Source organism: Xiphias gladius, chromosome 9 (assembly GCF_016859285.1).
Source record: "Xiphias gladius isolate SHS-SW01 ecotype Sanya breed wild chromosome 9, ASM1685928v1, whole genome shotgun sequence".
NCBI lineage: Eukaryota > Metazoa > Chordata > Actinopteri > Istiophoriformes > Xiphiidae > Xiphias > Xiphias gladius.
Window position 1 is genome coordinate 16,784,355 of NC_053408.1, and position 23,006 is coordinate 16,807,360.

At 42.1% G+C, this 23,006-nt stretch overlaps 1 protein-coding gene across 1 annotated transcript in view; it reads right to left on the reverse strand.

The window, feature by feature from the left end:
- shisa8b (shisa family member 8b) overlaps nucleotides 1-22,467 on the reverse strand; it is a 34,720-nt gene extending 12,253 nt beyond the window's left edge. The window contains exons 1-3 of the mRNA XM_040136076.1: nucleotides 22,304-22,467; nucleotides 20,873-21,563; nucleotides 9,300-9,424 (exon numbers count right to left, since the gene is read on the reverse strand). Of these exons, the coding sequence (XP_039992010.1) occupies nucleotides 9,300-9,424; nucleotides 20,873-21,528 (781 nt within the window). The 5' untranslated portion in view covers nucleotides 21,529-21,563; nucleotides 22,304-22,467. The remainder of the gene's footprint in view (nucleotides 1-9,299; nucleotides 9,425-20,872; nucleotides 21,564-22,303) is intronic.
- Between the last annotated feature and the right edge of the window lie 539 nt (nucleotides 22,468-23,006).

A 23,006-nucleotide genomic window follows, 5' to 3' on the forward strand; every position in this document is an offset into this window, starting at 1 on the left:
GATACAGTGGTTCACCGTGTCGAAGGCTGCTGATAGGTCCTGCAAGATGGTCCTGCTGTCAAAGACTACAGACCTGTTTCAGTGGAGTGGCCACTCTTAAAGCCTGACTGATTTGTGTCAAGAAGGTGGTTCCGTGAGAGGAATTCTTAGACCTGTTCGAAAACCGCCCTTTCAATAGCCTTAGATAAGAATGGAAGTAATGAAACACGTCGATAGTTCTTAAAGTTGAGTAGGGTTGAGTGAAGGCTTTTGCAGCAGAGCTGTTACCCGAGCCTGTTTGATGGTTGATGGAAATGTTCCCGAAGCCAGTGAGGCATTTATAGTGTGTGATGGCGGGTACAGTGGTGTGAGATATGGCTTGGAGGAGGTTGTTGGGAATGGGGTCCAGCGCACATGTAGCCTTCTAGTCAGGAGTTTTGATACCTCGTTCTTGATAAGAGAGGTGAATGAGAGAAGTATTATGCCATTGGCCTGGGGAGACAGAGAGGGACATGTAGTAGAACTACTACATGTTATGCTTTTAGGTGGGGCTGAGTTAGGGAGGTGGTGAACCATTGACCAGAGGAGGCAGAGAAGGGTATCTGAGCAGAGAGGGATTGCTACATGTTTGGCTTGCTGGTGCGCTGCCCTCTCCACAGAGACCATGGAGAGTGATGTGCCCTTTACCGGGGGACACTGGTTGTCTCTAAGTGGTTCAGAGAATTGCTACTGATGGCCACCTACTTTTCAGTAAAGAAGGAGGCAAAGGTATCAGCTGAGAGATTTGTGTCTGGTGGAGGAGTCAGAGGATTGAGTAATGTTTTGAAGGCGGAAAATAATTGCTGAGTGTCTCCGGTACCGCTGATTTTATCATTGTAAAAATTTGCTTGGCAGCACTGGTGTTGGATGAGAAGGAAAACACGAGCAATTGATGAACCTTGAGATCAGCGGGGTCACTGGATTTATGCCATTTTCGTTCAGCAGCTCTGAGATCAGTATGCAGCTTTCAGACAGTGTCAGTCAGCCATGGGTTAGGCGTGTTAGAGTGAGCAGGTTTGATGGATAGAGGACACAGGCTATCCAGACATGAGGTCAGTGTGGCACAGAGCGACTCCACCATTGGACTTCTAGTGAGGAAAGAGGAGGTAGAGCGTAGGCGACCACTGAGGAAAAGTGGGTGGGACACAGGACGCGGTGGAATGAAACCAGAGGTGGTGTAACAGAGGGCAGTTCCAGGAGGCACACAGTGAAGCTAATGAAATAGGTGTTCAGAGAGGTGTAGAGGTGTGACTGGCTGTGTGTGGCACAGTTTCGGATGAGGAAGAAGTCAACTCTTTACCAGCTTTGTGAGTTGGGCAGCAAACAGGTTTCAGGTCAAATGAGTATATAAGGGACAGGAAGTCCGCAGAGCTTGGTTTGTCTAAATGGATGTTCAGATCACCTTGGATGAGGAACGAACAGTGATGTTCAGGAATGGAAGACAACAGTTTGTCTAGCTCATACACAAAATTACTCGTTTGTCTCAGTGGAAAGAAATTAAAATCACAGAGACTTTTACTGGAGCAGTCACCATAACAGCTTGGTACTCGAAAGATATTTTTGTTTGGGGGCAACAGTTTAGTGAATTACAATTTCCCACCTCTTCGCCCGGACAGATGGGATGTATGGCAGAATATTTAGTTAGTGGGGAGTGCAGCTGGGGTAGCAGTGTTTTCTGGTTTGATCCAAGTCTCAGTGAGAGCCAGAAGCTCAAGAGGTAGCTGGTTAGCACAGGCAGGACTGAAATCCGCATTATTAACTGCTGACTGGCAATTTCACAACCCAACAGAGAAGGAGGCACATATGGATGAGGATTGTTGCAATGACTGAAGGTTAGCCAGATTTCTTTGCCTTTTGCCAGAGTGATACTTTTTGCTCTTACCAAAGACTAGGAATGGAGTGGAAGCACATGGCTACAGTGTGGACAGAGTTTACGTGCTCAGAGAAAATAGGACAGTTTACCTCTTTGACGTTGCTCGGTGGACTCGCACAGGTAGACTCACTGGTCTTTACCTGAGTAGCTCTTCCTACGACGAAGACTCCATACGAGGGCTGATGCTTCAGCCACATTTTTGATATAGCATGAGTTTAACTGAACCCTGCTGTTTACACATCAGGACTGATTGCATCCATCTGAGTACGCCCTCTGGATTAGCAGCACAAAAGTTTTGTTTTTGGGGGGGTGTGAGCCTGTTCACAGTCCCCTGTTGCCTTGAAACTGGCAACAACTGGCTGAAATTTAGCAGCAAAAATGCACAATTAATGTGCTTTGAAGTGGTGGGAAGGACACAATATCTAAGAATATTTGTGCGTGAGATTACTAAAGAGTAGCATTTACGTTTCAACCTCAGCCTCCACACGCCCTGTGACCTTGTAAAACAAGCTGACTTATTTTTTCATGTTAGACATTCTGTTATTTGCCTCTTTGCATAGAGATCTAAATGTATAACTGTTACAAAACTAAAAACAATTTTCTCACTATTTGCCTAAATCGGAATAAATACAGATTTATTGTTACTTTTGGATTTAGACTTAGCTGTGGGATTGAAAGTGATGTGAGTTTTAGTTAGATTTATTCAAATTCAGTCTACTTCCTCTTTCAGCCTTGTAGTCAAGATAAACCCTGGATATTTCAGTCTGTTTTAGTAAAATGTCCTCATTACTCCACGTAAACTTTTAGAACATTTTAGTTTAGTTTTAGTCCAACTTTGGTAAACTGCTTCCAGGTTAGAAGCCACCTGAGGACAATTATGAATTGATTGGTATTAAAATTTTAAATGCTACTTTTGAAAACAAATTCTTAGATGGTGTCTGGTCTGCTTTTAATAATTAAGACACTGATTATTAATAATAAAGCGATGCCATGCAGACATGAAACATTCTCTGATTAGCAGTTTTTGAGATGAAAAGAAGCGGGATATATTTTTCTCTCATCATGTGAAACACTAGGTTATCAATAAAATAGCAAGCACAGGCTCACAGTGTGCCAGATATTTTGACTTACCAGCTTTTCTAGAAGCAGTTGAGTTTTAGCAGAATAACTAATGATGCAGAGGAAAAAGGCAGGACATTCAGATTAATAGGAGTTAAAGTTTTTAGGAGTTAAAGGAATTTTGATATAATGGGATTCCTCTCTCTCTCTCTCTCTCTCTCTCTCTCTCTCACACACACACACACACACACACACACACACACAGACACTTATACCATTTGCCCGCTGTTTCCACTGGCATGCTATTGTGAGTGCTCATGACCGTGAAACACTGAGAAATGCAGGGAGGCCAGCACGTGTTTCTGTATATGGTGTGTGTTTTGTGTATAAATGTATATTTCTGAGTGTGTGTTTTTGTGTGAAGTGATACATAAAAGAAGCCTTAAGTGCCGGGGGGAAAGTGAGAGAAAGGAGAGAGTGCATTGCATGGTGTCTGTCATCACCAAGATGAGCTGAAGATGAAGGTCCCTGTGTGCCTGTGTGAGAAAGGCGGTACGAATAAGGAGACTTAAGAGCCGAGAATAAAAGTGAGAGAGCAGAGTGAGATCATTTGTGAAAGTCTGTGTGCCTAATCGTTTCGAGTCGGAGCAGACAAACACAACCCTCTCACACCCCCACGTACGTTATAATTCTTGCTCTCATCTGCTGAGTTGGTCGTACACGTGCCTTTTGTCAGAATAATCAACATAACACCAGCAGGGGAGCACAGACTCTTGCTGAGATCATTAATTTATAAGAATAAGTAGTTTGCCTCTCATGACCCCAGGAAAGAGTTGAGAACATTTTGGAGGAAACAAGCGCACAAAAAGCAACTCCTTTGAGAGCTTGGATAAAAGAAAAACAGAGAGACGCAAGAGAAGAAAAGGTAAAATTTGTGTTACGAAGAGTGATTTGTTACTAGGTCACGCTACTTTTGCAGCCGTCTTTGACAAGTAGGTCATCACTCTTTGCTTCAAGCTTTCTCTCTGCAATGAGTCACGTTAGTTGGAGACTTTCAGACCAAATATTTGCCCCCTGTCCTCAGTTAACATCAACTGCTGATGGCTCATGTAAATCTAAAAAACTCTTAGACTTAAAAGATTTGTGACTTTTTGACATCAGTAGCCTTTCACAGTGAAACAGAAGTTAGAACATTGTTAGTGTCAGTAATATGTATTTCCGCGTGAAATTAAAAATGTGGGCATATTCGACACCTTTTACTATGATATTGCTCTGCTAGTTACCTAGTAGCTAACTGTCAAGAGTGGTTTTAAATGATGAGTACGTTAGCTAGTCACCCCAAATCACATTTGATCAAATACATCTATGTTATGACCACCAAGTTCAAGATGAGTCATCAAAAGCAGAGGGAGGGATTTTGATATAAACATACTCAAAATGTATTATTTATCTCTTGTTACAAGCTACATTTAGCATGTAACAAGAGATAAATGAATAATCAACATAGGAGCACAGGACTAGAACAAGGAAAATGTGTTTTTCATCTCTCTGTGTCTTTAAAGCAAGCCTAGACAACTTAGTTCCACTGTTGCCACTGTAACAACTACGGGATAGACTCACAAAGCTGATAAACTAATTCATTAATCTATCTAAAACCTGCTAGTTAGCTAACATTAGCAACTACAAGCGATTGGTCATACCAGACCAAGCAAGGCTGTTGCAGCAAAACTGAGTGTATTGAATTAAGTAAGGCTGTGTTTTATTTCTTATGAATGAAACTTTTCATTTTGTAAGAGGAAGATTTTGTTGTTTCATTTTTCAAAAGTTACATAATCTTGCTTTAAGCTGAATATGAGCCACAGAGAAAGTGGCAGCAGGCCTTTAAACTCTTGCCTCCAATCAGTTCAAATGTGTTCAGTTACTCTCTAGGTAATAAGCATTACTTTTTCCAAAAGCCACTGTCTGCCATCTTGACTACGATGGAAAAACCAATACTGTTCATCCACTTTCTGCCCAGGCATGTAGTGTCCCACTTTGTCCTGTGGCTCAATTAGGGAACATTTTGTATTTGCATACTCATACAGTGTCTGCAAGTCCTGGTAGCACAAGTAAAGCTAAAAGACTCCTACTACTCGATTAGAGTTCACACAGGAGTTTCTTAGGGTTAACAGAGGATGAAGATCTGGGGCAGATCGAGGTGATTCATGATTTGAAGCACTGACTGTCAACCTTCAAATGTCAGTTTGCTTAAAACCAGGTTATGACCAAGAAGGATATATTGGTAGACAGCATTAGGTGACATGTTGCCAGACAATTTTCAGGCACAGTTCTCGTTTGGAAAGTTACTATTTTCTTCTCAAGCAATACCTGTCATGGTGTGTTCATTTGATACCATGAGGATTTTTTTTGTTTTGTTTTATTGGCACAAAGCTGTCCGCTGCACAACAGTTTGTTTTTTTTGTTTTTTTTGTTTTGTTTTCTTGCTGTCTGTGTTTATTGACCAGAAACGGCCAGTGGACATTGTCTTCCTCTGGGAAGAAGTGAGTGTAATGTGCATAAATAGGGAACACATTAGCATCAATAGGTGTCATCATCAACACTGATTTCTCTGCCAAGTGCCCTTGCCTTTTACTACTGTCACTTCACATTAAGAAGTGGACTCCCTTATGTCCCACACCAACATTTACTCATAGTTTTTTCATTCAGTCAACAGGTTGTGCCACATGCTGTTTCATTTGCGACATTCCGCCGTGTGCTTGAAAACATCCAGGAGTTTTAGGACGTCTCGCCAACCAGAGGTGGCTGGATGTCAATGCCAAAGCAGTCGGTGGTTTCTCAGCAGTAGGAGATTAAAACTTCCTATGTATTCTTACGACAACTACATAAGACTTGAATCTTTTCAAGGGCGGCAACAGGAGAAATGGCAGGAGAGAGCAGAGAGAAAAGAGAGAAAAGGGGATTAAAGAAAAAACATGGTAGGGTGTAGCAATGACTGAAAAGCCTACGTGTAGTAATTATTTAGACAGAGACGGAGAAAGAAAGCAGAAGAGAGATGGAGAAGTATGGGGCACAGAAATCATTTAGACGTGATCTTATTCCAGTGTTGTGTTCAGTAACGCATTACTTACCGCATGACTTTTTTCAGTAACAAGTCGTGCAAGGGGTAACAGGAGTTTGATGGACGGTTGATATCAGTTTGGTCTCTGTGTTCAGTTGACAAACTGGTCCAAAGTTTTTGTAATTATATGTTGTGTGTTCTTGAGGCCAGGGTATACTTGTGGGTGTGTAGGCTTTTCTGACACTTAAAGGAACTGGGTTGAGTTACAAAAGTAAATTAATGACTAATGTAATTAAATACTTTTGTCATTTAGTAACGTGTATAATTTTTCAAGCAACTTGACCGACGCTCTCTAAATTCTGCACTTCCCAGGGATCCAAGTCAAAATCCAAATGACAATACTTGTATAAATCTTACCATATCAAATTTATAGACATAATTGACAGTACGTATTTTCTCCGGACAGCCACAGTACGTGGTGTGTGCGCATTTTATTTTAAAAAGGTAGCAGTGGTAATCTGCTGTGCTGCCCATGACACAAGATTCTGCAGATTTTTTCTTCAAACAAGCATAACCAGCAGCTAATTTAAACATACTTACAATCAGCCAGCAGAGATCATGTTAGCTATTGAGATCAGCTTATACGTGCCCATTAATATTTATGATTTGATAAGTGCAGGGCCATGAAGTTCTGTAGTATCTGAAGATTACCCACCAAATACTTAGGTTACCCTAAGTAGAAGGGAGTTAGAGCGATTGAATTCACTCCATCATTGATAGATGGCTTTCTTCTTCTGTACGTCAGGCTCCCCGGCAAAAAGCAAAATTTACCCAACTTTGAGACAAAATAACAAGGCTGCTGTCAGTGTGATAGATTTTTCCCAGAAAACATCTGTTTAATGTTAGTTCCAGCTACTACATCTGTTGCCCTTTTCCAATGTGCATGATCAATGAAACACTCCAGATCAAAGCGTCCACCACATACAGTACGTCCTATCAAGTCATTAGCAGTGTGGGAAATTCTCCGTAGCAAGATATGAGAGATTGACGCTCTAGGCAGCCTCTCATATCAAACACTCCATCCCTCACCCTCCCTCTGACACACCCATCCACCCATGCACGCGCACTTGTTCACATGCAGGCTCACACCAGTGCATACTAATCCATACACATGCGGACGCGCATGCAAAGTCAGTTGCTCCTTTGCACAAGCCAAATTGAACAACAGTCCAAACATAACAAACATGACGACAGTCCTACTCCTAACCCTGTCATAGTTACGAGTGGCACATACTTGCTCAAAAACGGTGTCATCCCGGCACATGAAAATGGCACATGATGCCTGCAGGGTTGCAGCCTGCTTACATTAACATAGTGTCTAAACAGTGTGTGTGTTTGTGTGTGTGTGTGTGTGTGTGTGTGTGTGTGTGTGTGTGTGTGTGTGTGTGTGTGTGTGTGTGTGTGTGTGTGTGTGTGCAGTGCACCAGTGTTGCATGTGCAACAAGCATGTGTTCTACTTACAGATGAGATCCTCCATTGTTCAATCGCTCTCACCCTCTCCTCTCACCTACCTGGAGATGTCTCAGTCAGTGCCAATAATTTGTAACAGACACATTTTAAAATTCTATGTACTTTTTATTCTGCATCGAGTCTGAGTCTTTTCGGACTTTTCAGTACATTTCTCACCAACTGATTGTCAGTGGGTGTTTTCCAGATTTTAATCTCACTGCAGAGAGTCACAAAATGTAGTCTGATTTCATGAGGTTAGTGAAACTCAATAACCAAGTTTGTCTCCTTGGTAGCTGATAAAAAACTCTGACTTGACACTGTTGTGTGTCTTCCTCCCTCTGTTAGGGTGTCATGTGATCATTTGATTTTAAAAATAACATACTGAAATAGAATCTTGTGGTTTGTCTATTAATCATCAACATCTGCCTACAGTCTTCAGGCGATTAAAAAAAAGATAGCTCTGAAAAAACAGTGGGATTGAGTGGCAGTGCAGTAATCTAAAGGTTGGGGAGCAGGACTATGACTGATACTTCACCTGATTGAATCCCCAGTTGAAATATCTAAGCAGAGAAATGAAACGAGACTCTCTCTGCTCCCTCAACTCTATGAAGGATGCACCTTGAATGAGTAAGACACATATAAGGAACCTCAAAGGAGAGATCATCTGTGAGAGGAAGTCTAAGTGTGTATGTGGGTGAGAGGCAAAGCGAGAGGGAGCTCAGTGGGAAAAACAAGAGTGACAGACTGGAGGAGCTCTGGCTGTTTCTTGTTTTCCGAAGCGAAGGAAAGGAAAGGAAGGAGGATTTTCCTCTTCTGCTATCGACCGTTTACTCTGTGCATAATGTGTGTGTGATTTTGTACAGTACAAGAGGGGCACCTGACTGAGAAGAGATAGAAAGCTCGGGATTGTTTGTGCTTGTTTGGCTCTATGTGGCGTAAGAACACATGGTGTAGACTTGTCTCTAATTTCTTCGGAACCCGGGAAATTACATATTTCACAGTGATAAATAGCCAGTTTGGTATTTTTCACCTTTTTCCTTACATTAGTTTACATTAATATTAACATTTATGTTATTTTTTACATCAAAGGAGCTCTGAGAGTTTTATTTCTGCTTGGAGGTTTCACTTTTCAGATACGCCTTTTTCCATAAATTTTTTAAATGAAACTTGAAAAAAGTCTCACAATAACCACTTTACTTGTTTGACCAATCTGGTTGTTACACTTTTAGGCTTTTTTAGATCGTGAAACATGGTCACCAGTCACCAGGTTGCAGTTATATGACAGCGAGATCTCAAATTTGAACCTAAAGGTGAAGGCTGTGCCAAAAACACAGATTATTCAAATTTTTACAAGAAGTCATAGAAATATGCACCTCAAACAATAAAAGGATAATCAAGTCACATTCTAAAAGCAATTGGATGGAGAGCATTTCATTACATGTGCGACCCTGCATATAATACTGCTCATTATGCAAATAGAAACACAGAAAAAACAACAGATGCAAATTGGGCTGAAACCAAAACAGCTGTGTGGAAGCTGTTCTGTAGCTCCTCTGTAGTTGTGTTTTATGTTTTTGTACAAAATATAATGTGGATTGGAATGTGATTCTCATTCACTTCACACACACGCACACACACACGCACACAGACTATTTCACTATATTTTTCCTCACTTGCACATAGACATTTTCTACAGAAGGTAGTAGTACTTGCAGTATTTTGTATGTTATTCTGAATTTACCCATACCTGTGTACTGTGAGTGTATATCTCTCTGTACTCACCACTCCTGCTGCGCAGCATCTTGGCTGAGATGCCATTGGCTCTTCCTCCGCTGGGCGGACTTGCTGTAGCGTTTTCCACCGAGCTCACCTCACCTCCCTGTTGCTTCAGCAGGTCTGTCAGCGTCCTGGGGACAAACACACGTACACACACACTGGCTGTAAATCAGTGCTCAACTCGTAATTCGATCTCTAGTGATAAACCAAGTTAAAGTTACACATTTATATATTTCTAATAGAAAGAGGAAAGCAACAGTGTTGACAACAGGTTCTGCGGCAGCCATTTTATAGACTGAAAAGAATGAACGGCAAAAAAAAAAAAAAGAGTCCTGATTCCTTTAACTCATAGTTTCTGAAAAAACATGGACACCCCAATAAACATCATTTATGTCATCCTGCAACTTGGAAATAAATAAAAATTGATGAGATAAGTTGTTCACATTCGAGCTGAGCTACAGCCTGATTCTAAAACTCTATCAGTCAGTCAGTCAGTGAATGAGACAAACACCATCTGTTATCCTCACAGATGTGTTTTTGTCGGTCCCCCGAGAGGGCTCTCCCCAACAGCTGGAACCCCTGATTGCATGCACACCCACAAACACACAGACATGCAGCGAATTCATTTTCAGCACATCGTCTCGTCCCGGGGGAGGGCGTGTTCAATATGTGTGGATGTTGCGTGTAGTTACGCATCAAGTGTGAAAAGAGGTGGTGGTGTGTAATTCTACATCTGGCGACTACTGTGTGCGTGAGGTTTGGGTTAATAGAGGTATCATTTAGCTAAGGATCACATAACATCATCACATGATGAAGCCACTGCTTTTTTTGTGTTTGTGTCGCCTGAACATACTGTAAAGTTAGGAAGTCTTTTTTCCCACTAAAGTTAATGGAGAACTGCACCGATTTAGCACTTTGAAGTCTGTTTACAGGCCTCGGGGAGTACTACTGCATATGTAAAGAAGTTTTAAGTATAAAGCCTTTTGTCACTCTGGCGCTTTGCCAATAAATAGCCTCAAGTGATGTCACTTGAGTCAGCTGGACATCAAGTTTGAAAAATGGGAAAAAATCTGGGGGGTATGGAGTTGGAAAGAAATTAGGTTACCAGACCTCTGTAGCCCACTCCTCGTCTATGCTTGAGGCTACATTAGGTAGTTTTAGCCATGACGTTTTTTTCTTCATGAGTAAAAACGTTTAGTGAAAAGCTGCTCATCGCCATGTTCTTGTATGTGTTTTGTTCAGTGTGTCGTTTAGAATGAATCCCAGTCAGCTGCATGTGACTGGGTTCCTTTTGGCTGCACGACATATGGGAAAGATCTCCTGCAACACGGTCATGTTTGGACTCAGGGCTTGTTGTGTGTGGATGCAAGAAATGCAAAGGAGCAGCACACCACACACATACAATATGCCCACACACTCGCAAATTCCTGTACCGCCTTCGACTGGGAAGTTTCATTCATTTCATTAATTTACTATCAGCTGATGATAAACACTAACCGACCACCACAACCTCCTTCCCACGGCTGATGACATCTCCCTCCCTGTCACACACATACACATACACATACACGTACTCACACACAAGCAGGCATACTCATCACTTTGACTAAAGACTTTCCGTCTCCCTGTGCACTTGCTTAATTTACAGTGTTGATGGTGTTCACTCCCTTGATCAATAATTCAAACACTGGTGCCTCTGTTCTGCTAATGGAGCTCATGTGTTTAGCCCCCACTGCCTCACAGACACACAAAACACACACAAGGATGTGACCGACCTGACAGAAACAGCCCGGGGCAACTTGTTCACACTCAACCTGCGAAATAGAAAAGTGAGTCCCTTTGGCCACTTCTCTGATCACCTATAAACTATCTGTAGGTGTGATGATGTGTGTGGATAACAATGCCACAGATGCCAAAAAGTGATTCCTGCAGGGACTTTTTTGATGGCATGACCCTGTTTTGGTGCCAGATCTAATAAAGCTGCTTGTTTTATCAGCCGTAAGTATCTCATGTAGACAAATGATACGTGTGTACAGTTTGCGCATGTTTTTATATGCAAGATCTTTGTGTTTGACTCCTAAGACTTATTACCTGAAAAGAGTAATCTACCCTAAAACATGATAACTCTGCGAGCTACAGATGGTGTATTTCTGATCCTATTTTGGGGATGATCACAGCCATCCTGGGCAATGTAGGAAATCACTACCTTGAACAGAAATAAAACAGACATGTCAAAGGAAGGTCAACACCAAAAAGATGAATTCCAACAAAAATAAGACCCTAAAAAATCAAACATCAATGAGCTCATGCAGTGTTGGATTTTTTCCTTTGAAGCCTTAAGCTGCTTGAATTACGTGTCTGAGTTCCACTCTATTTATGGGATCTGATTTTGCAACAGAAAATTATATTCATTCATTCAAATCAATTCAGATCTTAATCATCTTATTGTGAATCCTTTTATATACACTGCGCACGGTGTGTGTCTTTGTGAAATTGCGTATTCGATTATGACGTGAAATTTGTCCCCTTCTAAACATTTGCATCACACAACCAAAAGACTTTAAATTCTTCTTCTGTAAAGATTTAGATCACTCTCTCCCCTCTTCTTTCCGCAGTTTTCAATTCTTTTTCCATCTAGTCTTGTCGTTCCTTCTCTTCTGTCTTCCCCCTCCTCACCTAAACACAGCCCTAAATCTGTCTCTTTCTCTTTGCCCTCCTCTATAAACCATACCGTTTGTCTTCCTCTCCTCCAGTCTCTCTCTCTCTGCTCCTCATCCCCCTCTCTGACTCATTGCCGTGCAGCGCCTCGGGCCTCCACGCACTCTTCTCTTGGCTCGCCGCTCAAACAACTTGCTGATTTGGACTTTTAATCTGCAACAAAAACTGCACCTGTCTCCGGGCTATGTAGTGTTTATGGAGCGTTGGCTGAGCTTCATGAGAGTTTCTGCGGATGCCTTTGAAAGAGTGAAGACAGCCGTGCAGCTGGTTAAAAGATTAAGACTCACAGGACGGAGTAGATTGACAGAAATAGTCTGTGGTGGATTGAAATAATTAAATCTAAATCAGTGGTGTTATGAATGCACAGGTGCAGATTTGTTAATAAAATGCTGCCCGGACCAGTTTATCACCAAGCTGTTGTTATTTTCACTCACAATAAGTAAAACATTAACACGAGTCAGTCCCAGTTCATCTAGTTCTGTGAAACTGGCATCAGTGAGCCCAGTTTTAAACCATTAGCTTATATAAAGGATACGATTATATGTTAAAACCCATGAAAATAAACCAATTAAAATGTAACTACACTTAAAAATCACAGCAACATCAAAAAACGAATTAAAAATGTGCTTTGTTGTCTTATTTTAGGCCACCTTATCAGTTTAAACCATTAAATATGGCTTTTGCCACAATGGTTAAATCCTCTCCTCTGTGTAGTTCACCATACGTGCTCGTGTCTGGTTTTGTTGTTGGGACACGTCTCTTGTCTCTCAACAAGGTTCTTGCATGTCTCCCCAACTAAAACAAAGGAGTCAGCTAAAAAAACAGAAAAATTAGCTTGTTGCTCATGTCACATCTTTCAGAACTCCAAAATTCATTATCCCATCAATGTGCAACAGTTGCCAAATTTAGAAATCCCAACTGAGTGATGTCTTTAATATGGAGCATTAAATATGTATTAATGTGTGCCCGGTCTTTAGATTACTGTAATCAGTCCTGGGAATTCCCCTCAGAACATTATCCAATGCATGCGCAGGTCAAGTCAAAGCTCAGCAGACCAGCTTTCACTCCCACTGGACTCTGTTACCCTAAATCAAGTTCCTCAGGCAGTGTCCACTCTGAGACCAGGTTCTTTTAAAAAAAAAAAAGAAAAGAAAGCTTCTCACAAAAACACAAACACCTCAGTAGGAAAGGATTCCTATTTTTATGTGAAAGACTACAAAATAGCTTGATATCTCTGGTCGCAAAACCCCTTATGAGTTACATATATTCCGTGAGTTACCTTCAGGTTACTTCTCTTCTGGCTCATTTTTATTAACTCTGTAACATGTTACATAACAGCGATGTGCCTGAGATCTGTGAGATCATCAGTACCTCCATGCTCCCCCATCACATTACAGCCACAGTGAGATGGGACTTTGCTAATGTCCTGTAACAATCAATTACCCACCCAGGTCACCCGGATCAGAACACACACTCAGTGATTAGTTACAACTAACATTACAGTAACTCTCCAAACAGAGAAATCCCCTCCCTGTCTGTCTCTGCAGTGTAAGTCCACTGATTGTTCTAATGTAAAATGTCCTGAATACAGTGAGGCCTGCATATACATTCAGGACAGACCCAGTACATGTTTTCCTGTGTACATCCTCATGTTCAATTAATGCATTGATGCACACATGCATTATTGATCCCGTAACTGCACATGTGGATGCACTTCTCTTGGCTTCTAGTGAGTTCAAAATTGTATATGTATTTGTGTTTTTATTTTTCTGATATTAACAGATCCGATATTATTATCCTGGTAATTTGGTTTACAGTTTTCACATTTTGCACCACTGGTTACACTGTTGTGTGTCAAATAGCCATTTAATGACAAAGAGGCTTGTAGCGCTTGTATAATAAATACGTACTAAGAGATAAAAGTCAGTACAGCAGCCAGATTAGCTGCTGATGAGCTGTGTTGAAAGTGTGTTTCGTCTCTGTCCTTTTCCTGAGGACGGCACTTACCCTATATCTGTCAAACACACAAATGCAATCATACACACACACGGGTACGGATCAGTGATCATTTTTCTAGCACCCATACAGCGTTTTCACCATCTGTCTTCTTACCAAAACAACTCTCCAGTTTCTAGACATCGTTCTTCATGTGATTTATCTGTAAAAACAAAACCTTTAGATATTCCACTGGAAAAGGAAAGCAACTGTGGCTGATATCTACGTGCCACATCTGCTCTGTTGTCTCAGAAATTTCAGGTACATTTTTATTGTTAGCTTTTTAGGCATTTGAAAAACTTGGAACCTCTACTTTTAAGTCAACATAAGAAGCAATAAGAATCAGTCTGTATCTAACATTATTTTAAAAACGAGTTTGGGTTGACAGAAACTTTTCTGATTGTACCATTTATGTGTACAGCAGATAAGTGAAATTAAAAATGCTTATGTGCCTTTTTTGTCATAAAAAATATGGAGGTGGGGTATTCACACTTACATTTACGCCTGACTGCTCATTTCTTCGTAGAGCGCTGTGATAATAATGTGCATCACAAATAGGATTAATGATGGCGCATGTGGTGATTTTTCAGTTTTCCAGTAGCCTGCACAGCTACTCCAACAGGAGTGTTTGTGGTTTTCTGCTAAACAAGCTAACACGTGGCCTCTCCCTCAAGCACAGAGGTTGCCAAATGTCATGTTTCTTTTTTTCAGCCACACTGAAAAATAAAAGTAATGTGGTTCTATCATGGTCTATTAGCTACAAGAAGCCTGCTTACTGTAGCTTTCTGGGTTGTTATTCAGCCATTATGATGCCGGTAGCATCTGAGTGGTTTCGTTTTTGTGCTAACAATCTAACTTGTAGCCTTTCCAGGTGATTTTCTTCTTTATTCAGTCAACTTGAAAGTGGAAGAAATGTAGTTCTAAAGTTTTCAAGTAGTTTACATAGTTTTATCTCAGTTGATTTTAGCTGGTTTTCCTGCCTATTTGAAGCTGTACACAGATGGTCCATTAGAGGTTTGGGAGAAGGATGAAAAGGAGCTACAGGGGCCGACTCACTGTGAGTCTGCTAGTCTTACGAACTTCACTTTTGACTGATATGGTTTTGACTATGACTGACAAAATTTTCATCTTGGAGTGAACTGTTTTGAACGGCCTTAAAATTTGAAATGCCACCTTCAGGGTATGACAGATAAAAAAGCTGTCAGTCTTTCCACTTTTCAGATAGCAACCAATTTAGCTTTACCCTGATAAACAGACCAATGACAAAAACAAACACAAAAACAGTACACAGCCAAACCCTTGAGTCAGTGGGTGCTGACCCACATTTAAGTGTGTGTGGGCCCAGTGACGCCCGGCAGGACTCAAGAGGAGAGAGGAAGGTAAAGTGGCTGGAGGGTGAAAATTGTCACATCTGATGCAGCCAGGAAGCTGTCAACTTATATGTCCTTTCACTTTGACAGTAACTGAGGCAAGTGGTGACGCAGGTACGTATGTGTGCGCACTTTAACACATTTATTTGTAAGCATACATGCATGCAGCCATGCCAACACACGCAGTGGTGACAGGTGAGAGGTGATAGACAGTGACAGCTCAACCCTGGAGGTAATCGGAAGGCAGGGGGGATGGAGGGGAGCTGAAAAAGTGGATCAAGAGAGGAGGAAACTTTGAGGAATCCAATGAAAACTTCTGTCTATTCCAGCTTCTCAGTGGAAATGTATTTTCTGCCATGGCAGGTGTTTGGGGCCGCCACTGGCACGATTTGCTTCATGCCTGCAGTCTCTTTTTTCTTCTCTCCGAAAAACAGAGAGGGTCACAGTGAGACTAACGACAACAGAGAGGAGGAGAAAAACAGGATAGTGTAATACAGTAGGTATGTGCTCCACATGTGAACATACTGTGCATCAGAGCGTATATGGGGTTATGCCAGGAGCAGGCATAATGCTGTTTCGGGCGAAATGCTGTTAAAAGTTAGTCAAATTAAAAATGAACACTTTTCTGGATTTCAATTCACTTCGTTTTCAGCTACACGTGTTATTAGTGGGAGCATATAGAGCGCATTATTCACACGATTCTGTGATGAGATGTCTATCGTCCATGAAAATAATGAACTTGTTTGCAATAGATCAACTATGAATGTAGGCTATAAAACTCAATCGCTGCTCTCTGTCACCAGAAGAGGATAACATTGCAAATCCCCATATATCAGGCTTTATATGGGCTTGGGGGGGAGGGGCTTACTTGACTTTGACATGTACACACCCACACAGGATGAACAAATGAAACTTCATATTGATAACTCTTCCAAAACCAGGCTGCATTACGAGACTGACGTGCTCTGTGATCTCCCAGGTTTTTTTCTGAGAGAGAAGAAATGGACAGGCTGTTTATCCAGAAACATCTGGACACAATTTTCTAATAAGATATACTTTAAGTTGTAACTAGTGTAACTAGTGGGCTTATTGATAGTTAATATATATCAGTGAGCTGTTTATAAGGCAATTTCTAGCATGCCAGGTTGTGTAAAATCTCCTATTCCAGTGTACGTCCTCCTCAAGCATAATGTGCTTTGTTAGTTCACCTAAAGCTTGCACAGCTGCAGCACATCCACAAAATCCATTTATTAACAACTTAACACAGACCCCTATTATTGCCAACCACCTCCCTGAGAGGACAATTTTATTCAAAGTACTGTTTCAATTGTTAATTACCAAATGAAACTGCAGACTGCTGTAACGGAGGAACCCCCCGTCTCCTCTGCCTTCAGCAGAGACTTAATCAGTTTCTAATGAGTCATCAAGTTTGTGGTGATAAATGTGTGTCATTATGAAGTTCCTCACTTTCTATATAGTCATCAAGATAGTTTAAACAGCTGTCAGAAAGTCAAAGCAAGTGGTACTAGATGAGGATTACGGCAGCCAAAGGGATTGCTCACAACTTGTCCACCCAAAATCGTTCTTATCTATACCTTTTTACTGATTTGCAAAGCATTTAATAAAGTATTTACTGACATCAGTAAAGCCTTCTAAACTATTTCAGATAAAAAAAAGTGGTGCCGGTGAATACACATCCTAAAGGTCTAGAAACATCTCTCTTTACATGTTGCCTGGTTTAAGTGATGATGTATCCACTGCAAATGCATGACTTCACAGCTCCAAAAAATTGCGCCAGTTGCTGAAAAGGTCCAATCTGTCCCCACAAACCACATCTACTGGCCAAAAATGGAGTAGAAATAGTAACCATGACACCACATCCCAGTGTCATTATGATGTGTGTGTGACAGACAAAGAGAGAGGGTGAAATGGAAAAGAGATCCTATTTGTTGTGTGCAGTGGCGATCCATATGTGTGCCCACAGTATTGAGTATTGCTTATCTGTCTGCCTTAAATCAGGGCAGAGCAGTCAACCCTCTAAATGACAGTGCCCTTCATTACATAACATGATGTCTACAAAACCCACTGCAGTGCACACACACACACACACACACACACACACACACACACACACACACACACACACACACACACACTGGAGGTAGACAACATGCAAACACAGTCAGACATATACAGATCCATGTGAATGTAGTGTCGATGCCAGGTGAAAACCTCATCAATATACCAAAGGTGTTTGAACAGATTTCATAAATATACAACGTTGGTAAATTTGATATAATATCTGACTATTCTTGTCTGTACTTGCCCAATTATTGGAGATACAAGGTTTTCCTATTGACAGCGGCTGGACTGCTGGGGCACGCAAATGGCCAGACACATACAGTACTAGACACACACACTAAAGCATGAATGCACTCACTTACACTTGCCCACATTTGCACACACCCTCTCTGTTGTGACCTCTGCTGCCACCATGTTGGTCCCTGGCCTCTCACACACGGCGCGTCCCGCCTCCTGGCTGCCCTGACCTCTCACTGTGGTGATCTGACCCGTGTTCATGCAACCTAAATGCCACCACTATCATTCTTGTTGTTAATTGAACTATAAATCACTGCGAGTGAGTGCTTGTGTGTATTTGTGTGTGTAAAATCATGAAGGTCATCTGTGTTTGTTTACTCTCTCAGTGTAAATCCAGGCCCTCTCCGGTCTAGGCCTTTCATTAGACGTGACATGTATGGCCTAAGGCGGAGCACTCCGTTCCCTTTTGTTGGCTGAGGATTAGTGCAGCCTGCAAACATACTGAACCTGGTGCGGTGGGAAGAAGCGGGGATGTATTAGCAGGTGTGTGTGTGTGTGTGTGTGTGTATGTGGGAGGAAGGTAATCTGAGAGGGAGATCACTATGGATTGAAGTTTCAAAGCTGATTTTGGAGAACTGGTGGGATTTCAGAGTGTCAATCACCCTGGTCTTGCAGGATGTTGAGATGCAGAAAAAGATGGTGGGAAGGAAAGAAAGAGAAATTAAAAAAAAATTGAACAGGGACATGCAAGAGATTGATAGGTGCAACGGCATGAGAGCAAAGTGCAAAAGTTGCCTTTTATGCTGTCCCACTTTAACATCCAACTCTAAAGTGGGTGGGTGTATGTACATATTTATGAATTTCACCTCATGAAGTGCGTGCAGTACATGAGGTCTTAGTTGCTTGAACACTTTTGGACCGGGGATTTATGTCAGCAGGCTAATAACTAAACGAGCACGCAGGCAGAGCAGTCCAGAAACGGTAAAGCTGTAATCTTGGTGAAATTTGTTTAATCTCAAGGAGGAGTGGTAATCTTGTCGAGATGGGCTCACAGAGGGAGGGTGTTTATGCAGAGGGGCTGTTTCTATTTCAGTGAGGTGCTACCCTGTAGGAAATATTAATCCTGGCTGTGTGTTATCCGCCGAATGAGTTATGAAGCTCAGGTTAATGGGGAGAAGCACAAGCAGAGCCGCTAGTCGATGGAGAGTGTTGCTGTCTGTGTCCACTTTCTCCATTAAAATGCAAAGAGAATCCACCAAAAAATAAGTGAAAGAAAGGGAGGATAGGTAGAGACAAGTAAGACGTGACACGGACAGAGGATGAGAGTGCACAAGAGAGAAGGGCTGGGAGGTGAAATGGAGGAGGAGATGGAGAAAAAAAAAGAGGATTGAATAAAGATGTGAGTGGTTGCAACCGCGCCCTGCTTCAGCTCTTTGGGTCCCGGAGGAAAGGAGAAGGGGTGGAAAAGAAAGAGGAAGGCTGCAATAGAAGGAAAGCAAAAAGGAGGGATGATAGCTGGCCAGGGAGGGACAGAGGAGATATGGAGGCAGGCCGAGGAAGACGACATCAACAGTGTGGTTTGTGACAAAGACACTCAAGATGAGAGGAGCGAATGGCATGAGGCGAAATGGAGATTCGTGGCGGGAAGCGAGATCAAAAACAAGACGCTCGGAGAGATAAGGAGGATAAGCTCCAGATAGAGAAGAGAATGAGGAGAGGCAGTTAGCGAGGGTTGGATAGTTTGGTACGAAAGCGGGGAGATTAGAGCCCCTGCTGTGCGCTGGTTGCTTTAATGATTTCCTGAAGCGAACAGATTGAACCCTGGACCACCTATTTGACCCAACTTTAGCCGGAGTGTGTGTTTACATGTGTGTGTGCATGCTTGCATGTGTATCCGGAGAGCGAGGGATGGAGTACCAAACGGTAAATGCCTAACATCTTCTCCACGCAAAGTTGTGTGTTCGTTAAAGTGGGAAATAATCTGTTTTTCAGCAAGTGGAGACAAAATCTGATGACAGCCCTGCCCCTTAATTACTTGTTGTTCACTCCTAAAGTGTAAGAAGCGATTTGACTCGTGCTCGTTGTGAAACCCTGCACACGTGAAGCAAACTTAACAGAAGGAATTTAGCACAGAATCACAAAGAGATTCCTTCTTCAAAAGTTCATTAAACACCTACTCAACACTTTACCCCCTACTGCAGCAAAAATTGTTTGGTCGATTTTTCTTTTTTCAATTTTTTTGTTTATTTCAAATATAAGTCATGCTTACAAGCAAAGCAAATGGTACATAAGGAGTGGAATACAAAAATCATATGAAAAAGAAAAGAAAATGGAAAAAGGAGAAACAAAGAAACAAACACAAAGAAATAAAACAAGGAAAAAAATGCAAAATTAGAAACATTAAAAAATTATGAGCAAAAACAAAATAAGGGCATGATTTCTATGTGTGTAAGGTTATCTACACACGTGAGCTTGTACCTTACAGGTATAGTCCCATTCCCACAACATCTACAGACTCAAAGTATCTTAAAATATAATTTGAAGTGTAACAGTGTTTTGCCTTTCTCTCTCTCTGACCCTTTGTTTTGTTCTGAAAAACAAAGCTTGACAAACACGATTAAGTGATCAGCTTCTTTCCTAAATAGGTTTTGGAAAAACCCAAACAGGCTGGAATGATCTGGTCAAAGTTGGTCGTGTGTTGTTAGAGGAGGCTCAGAGGTTAACTGTACATGTGCGAACAAACATGCACACATGTTTTAGTGGGCCTACAAATACACATTCAAAGTTGGAAGTTGTGTTTTCCAAGCTGTCAGGTTGTGTGTTAACATGTTGATGAAAGACAAAGCTGCATCTTGAGAATATTAAATTTCTTTCTCTGTACTCCATTTTTGTTGTTTCTTTTCTTCCGGGGTGAAGTTAGAATTTCCAAATTTCCAACCTCCCTGCAATGCAAACGAATACACACAGATACGTGCATTCACAAACATACACAGGCATAAATACATACATGACACACACTCCCACACAAACTTTTATCCACCTCTTTGCTTATATCTACACTGTATAAGAATCACTGTCAACATACAGACTGCCTCTTCACACACACACACACACACACACACACACACACACACACACACACACACACACCCTTACACACATCCTCATGCTTCTCACCTGGAGTTGAGGTCAGCATGCGCCGCCCCTGCTCCTCCTCCTCCTCCTCCACCCCCGCTTCCTCCGCGGCTCTTTTCCAGGCCCAGTTTGGTGAAGATGCCCACCAGCACCATGATGGCAACCACTCCACAGATGATGTAGACAATTAGGTGTGTGCGGTCGCGATCCTGGTCGTCCTGGCCCTCGGTGATGGTGGCCACAGGCTTGCCGGTGTTGGCCCAAATGGGCGTATCGTAGTTGGAGCAGATGCTCTGGTCCAGCCGCTGCTGGCGGAACTGGCAGCAGAAGCGGTAGAAGCAGGTACCGCAGCAGTACAGAAAGACGCCGGCGTTGCAGTTGAACGGCGGGTCCCACTGACCCATCACATCATAGTAGCCCTGGCAACGGGTCCCGCCGACTGGAGGCACATCCTCATCGTCTCCGTCTCCACCACTTGTGGGAGTGGATAGTCCCGTCTCTGGAGGGGTGTTTTGGGTTGTCTCCAGGTAGCTAGGAGTTGTCTGGTTGGCCAGCGCGGCGGGGATGATGAGTGGGTCACCTTTGGTTACCGATGTCATGGTGACGGATGGGTCCTGGGTGAGGGCAGGCTGATTTATAAGGGAGGAGAAAAAGAAGAAGAGGAAAAGGTGGTAGGAGGAAGGGTTGGTGGCCGCCATGCTGCTTGGAAAGCCCGTTTTGTCCAATCTCCCACCTGCAGGCTTCGAACAGGAAAGACATAAGTTTGGAGACAGATGGAAGAGTTTTAAGACAGGCGAAGGCCGGTGGAGATGCTTTTATAGACCACCAACTTATCAATGCAAGGTAGAAATATATAAACAAACAAGAACAAACACATAAAAATCCATCATTTTCTCTCAGTTTTCATAAAGTTGCTTTTTTCCGAGGCAACAACGCTACAATAACTCGAAAAGTAACTGATTTGCAGCAGGTTCCTATAAAGACTCAGAAAAATTGATTTTAGCCTGAAAGTTTGAACAGATGATGTCTATTGATCTATTGATCTTACATACTTATAGAATCAATAATGAAAAGAGGGCAGAGGATGTTTTAAACAGGTCAGTCATAATCACTATTGGTGATTGTTGACACAATGAGACGTGATCAGCACCCGACTTTTTCATGTTCAAAAGAACAGCTTAAGGCAAATGAAGCCGTTTTCCTACAAGGAAATGACTGTTAGCCGACTTTTTTGGATTTTAAGTGAGACTAATGATAAATCAAAAATGAAAAAAATGCAGCAAAGTAAATGTACAAAGTTGCACAACATGCTCTTACTTTCAAAATAAGAGATTATATATATATATATATATATATAGTTTTTTTGTTTTTGTTTTTGTTTGTTTTGATTTGTTTTGTTTTGAAAGAGCACCTCAAGACTCAATAAAGACAGAAACTCATTGAGAATTCTATGCCACAAATCACTGGACTCACCTTTTCGCAATCCGCACACAGTCGACCCTCCCCACTGATTCTTCCCCAAAGTTCAAGGGCTGAAAAAAATCCCCTCTAGAAAAATCCACAAAGTTTACTCAGCAGCATTTTTCCCCCGAGTGTCCCTGCAGTTTTCTATCTTCCTCATGTTTTCTCCATTGTCAGCCGTGGGCTTGATCCAGGCGATTCAACAAACACAAAACGACGCGCTGTTTTTTATCCTCTTCGCCCTCTTTTCCTTTCTCTGCTCGTATCACCTCCTCCTCTTCTTCTTCTTTAAGCACTGCTCTGTCAGTGCTGGCAGGTGTGAGTCCAGACCGGTCCAGGACTGTTAGGGTCTTCTCCTGCCAATACCCCTGTGTGCTGTGTGTGTGTGTGTGTGTGCATATATATGTGTATGTGTGTGTGCATGTCTGTGTGTGCGTGTCTGTGTGTGTGTGTGTGTGTGTGTGTGTGTGTGTGTGTGTGTGTGTGTGTGTGTGTGTGTGTGTGTGTGTATGAGAGAAATTAAGTGAGAGTGTGTATGTGGCTACACTGAGCGCGGCAACAGTTCAGGAACCAAATGAGATCTCCTCCTTTGACAGAGAGAGGGAGAGAGGAGAGGGAGGGAGAGAGAGAGAGTGTGTGTGTGAATGTGTGTGTGTGTGTGTGTGTGTGTGGGGGGGAGTTATCCAGCTGCATCCCCAGAGGAAAAAAGCCTGGA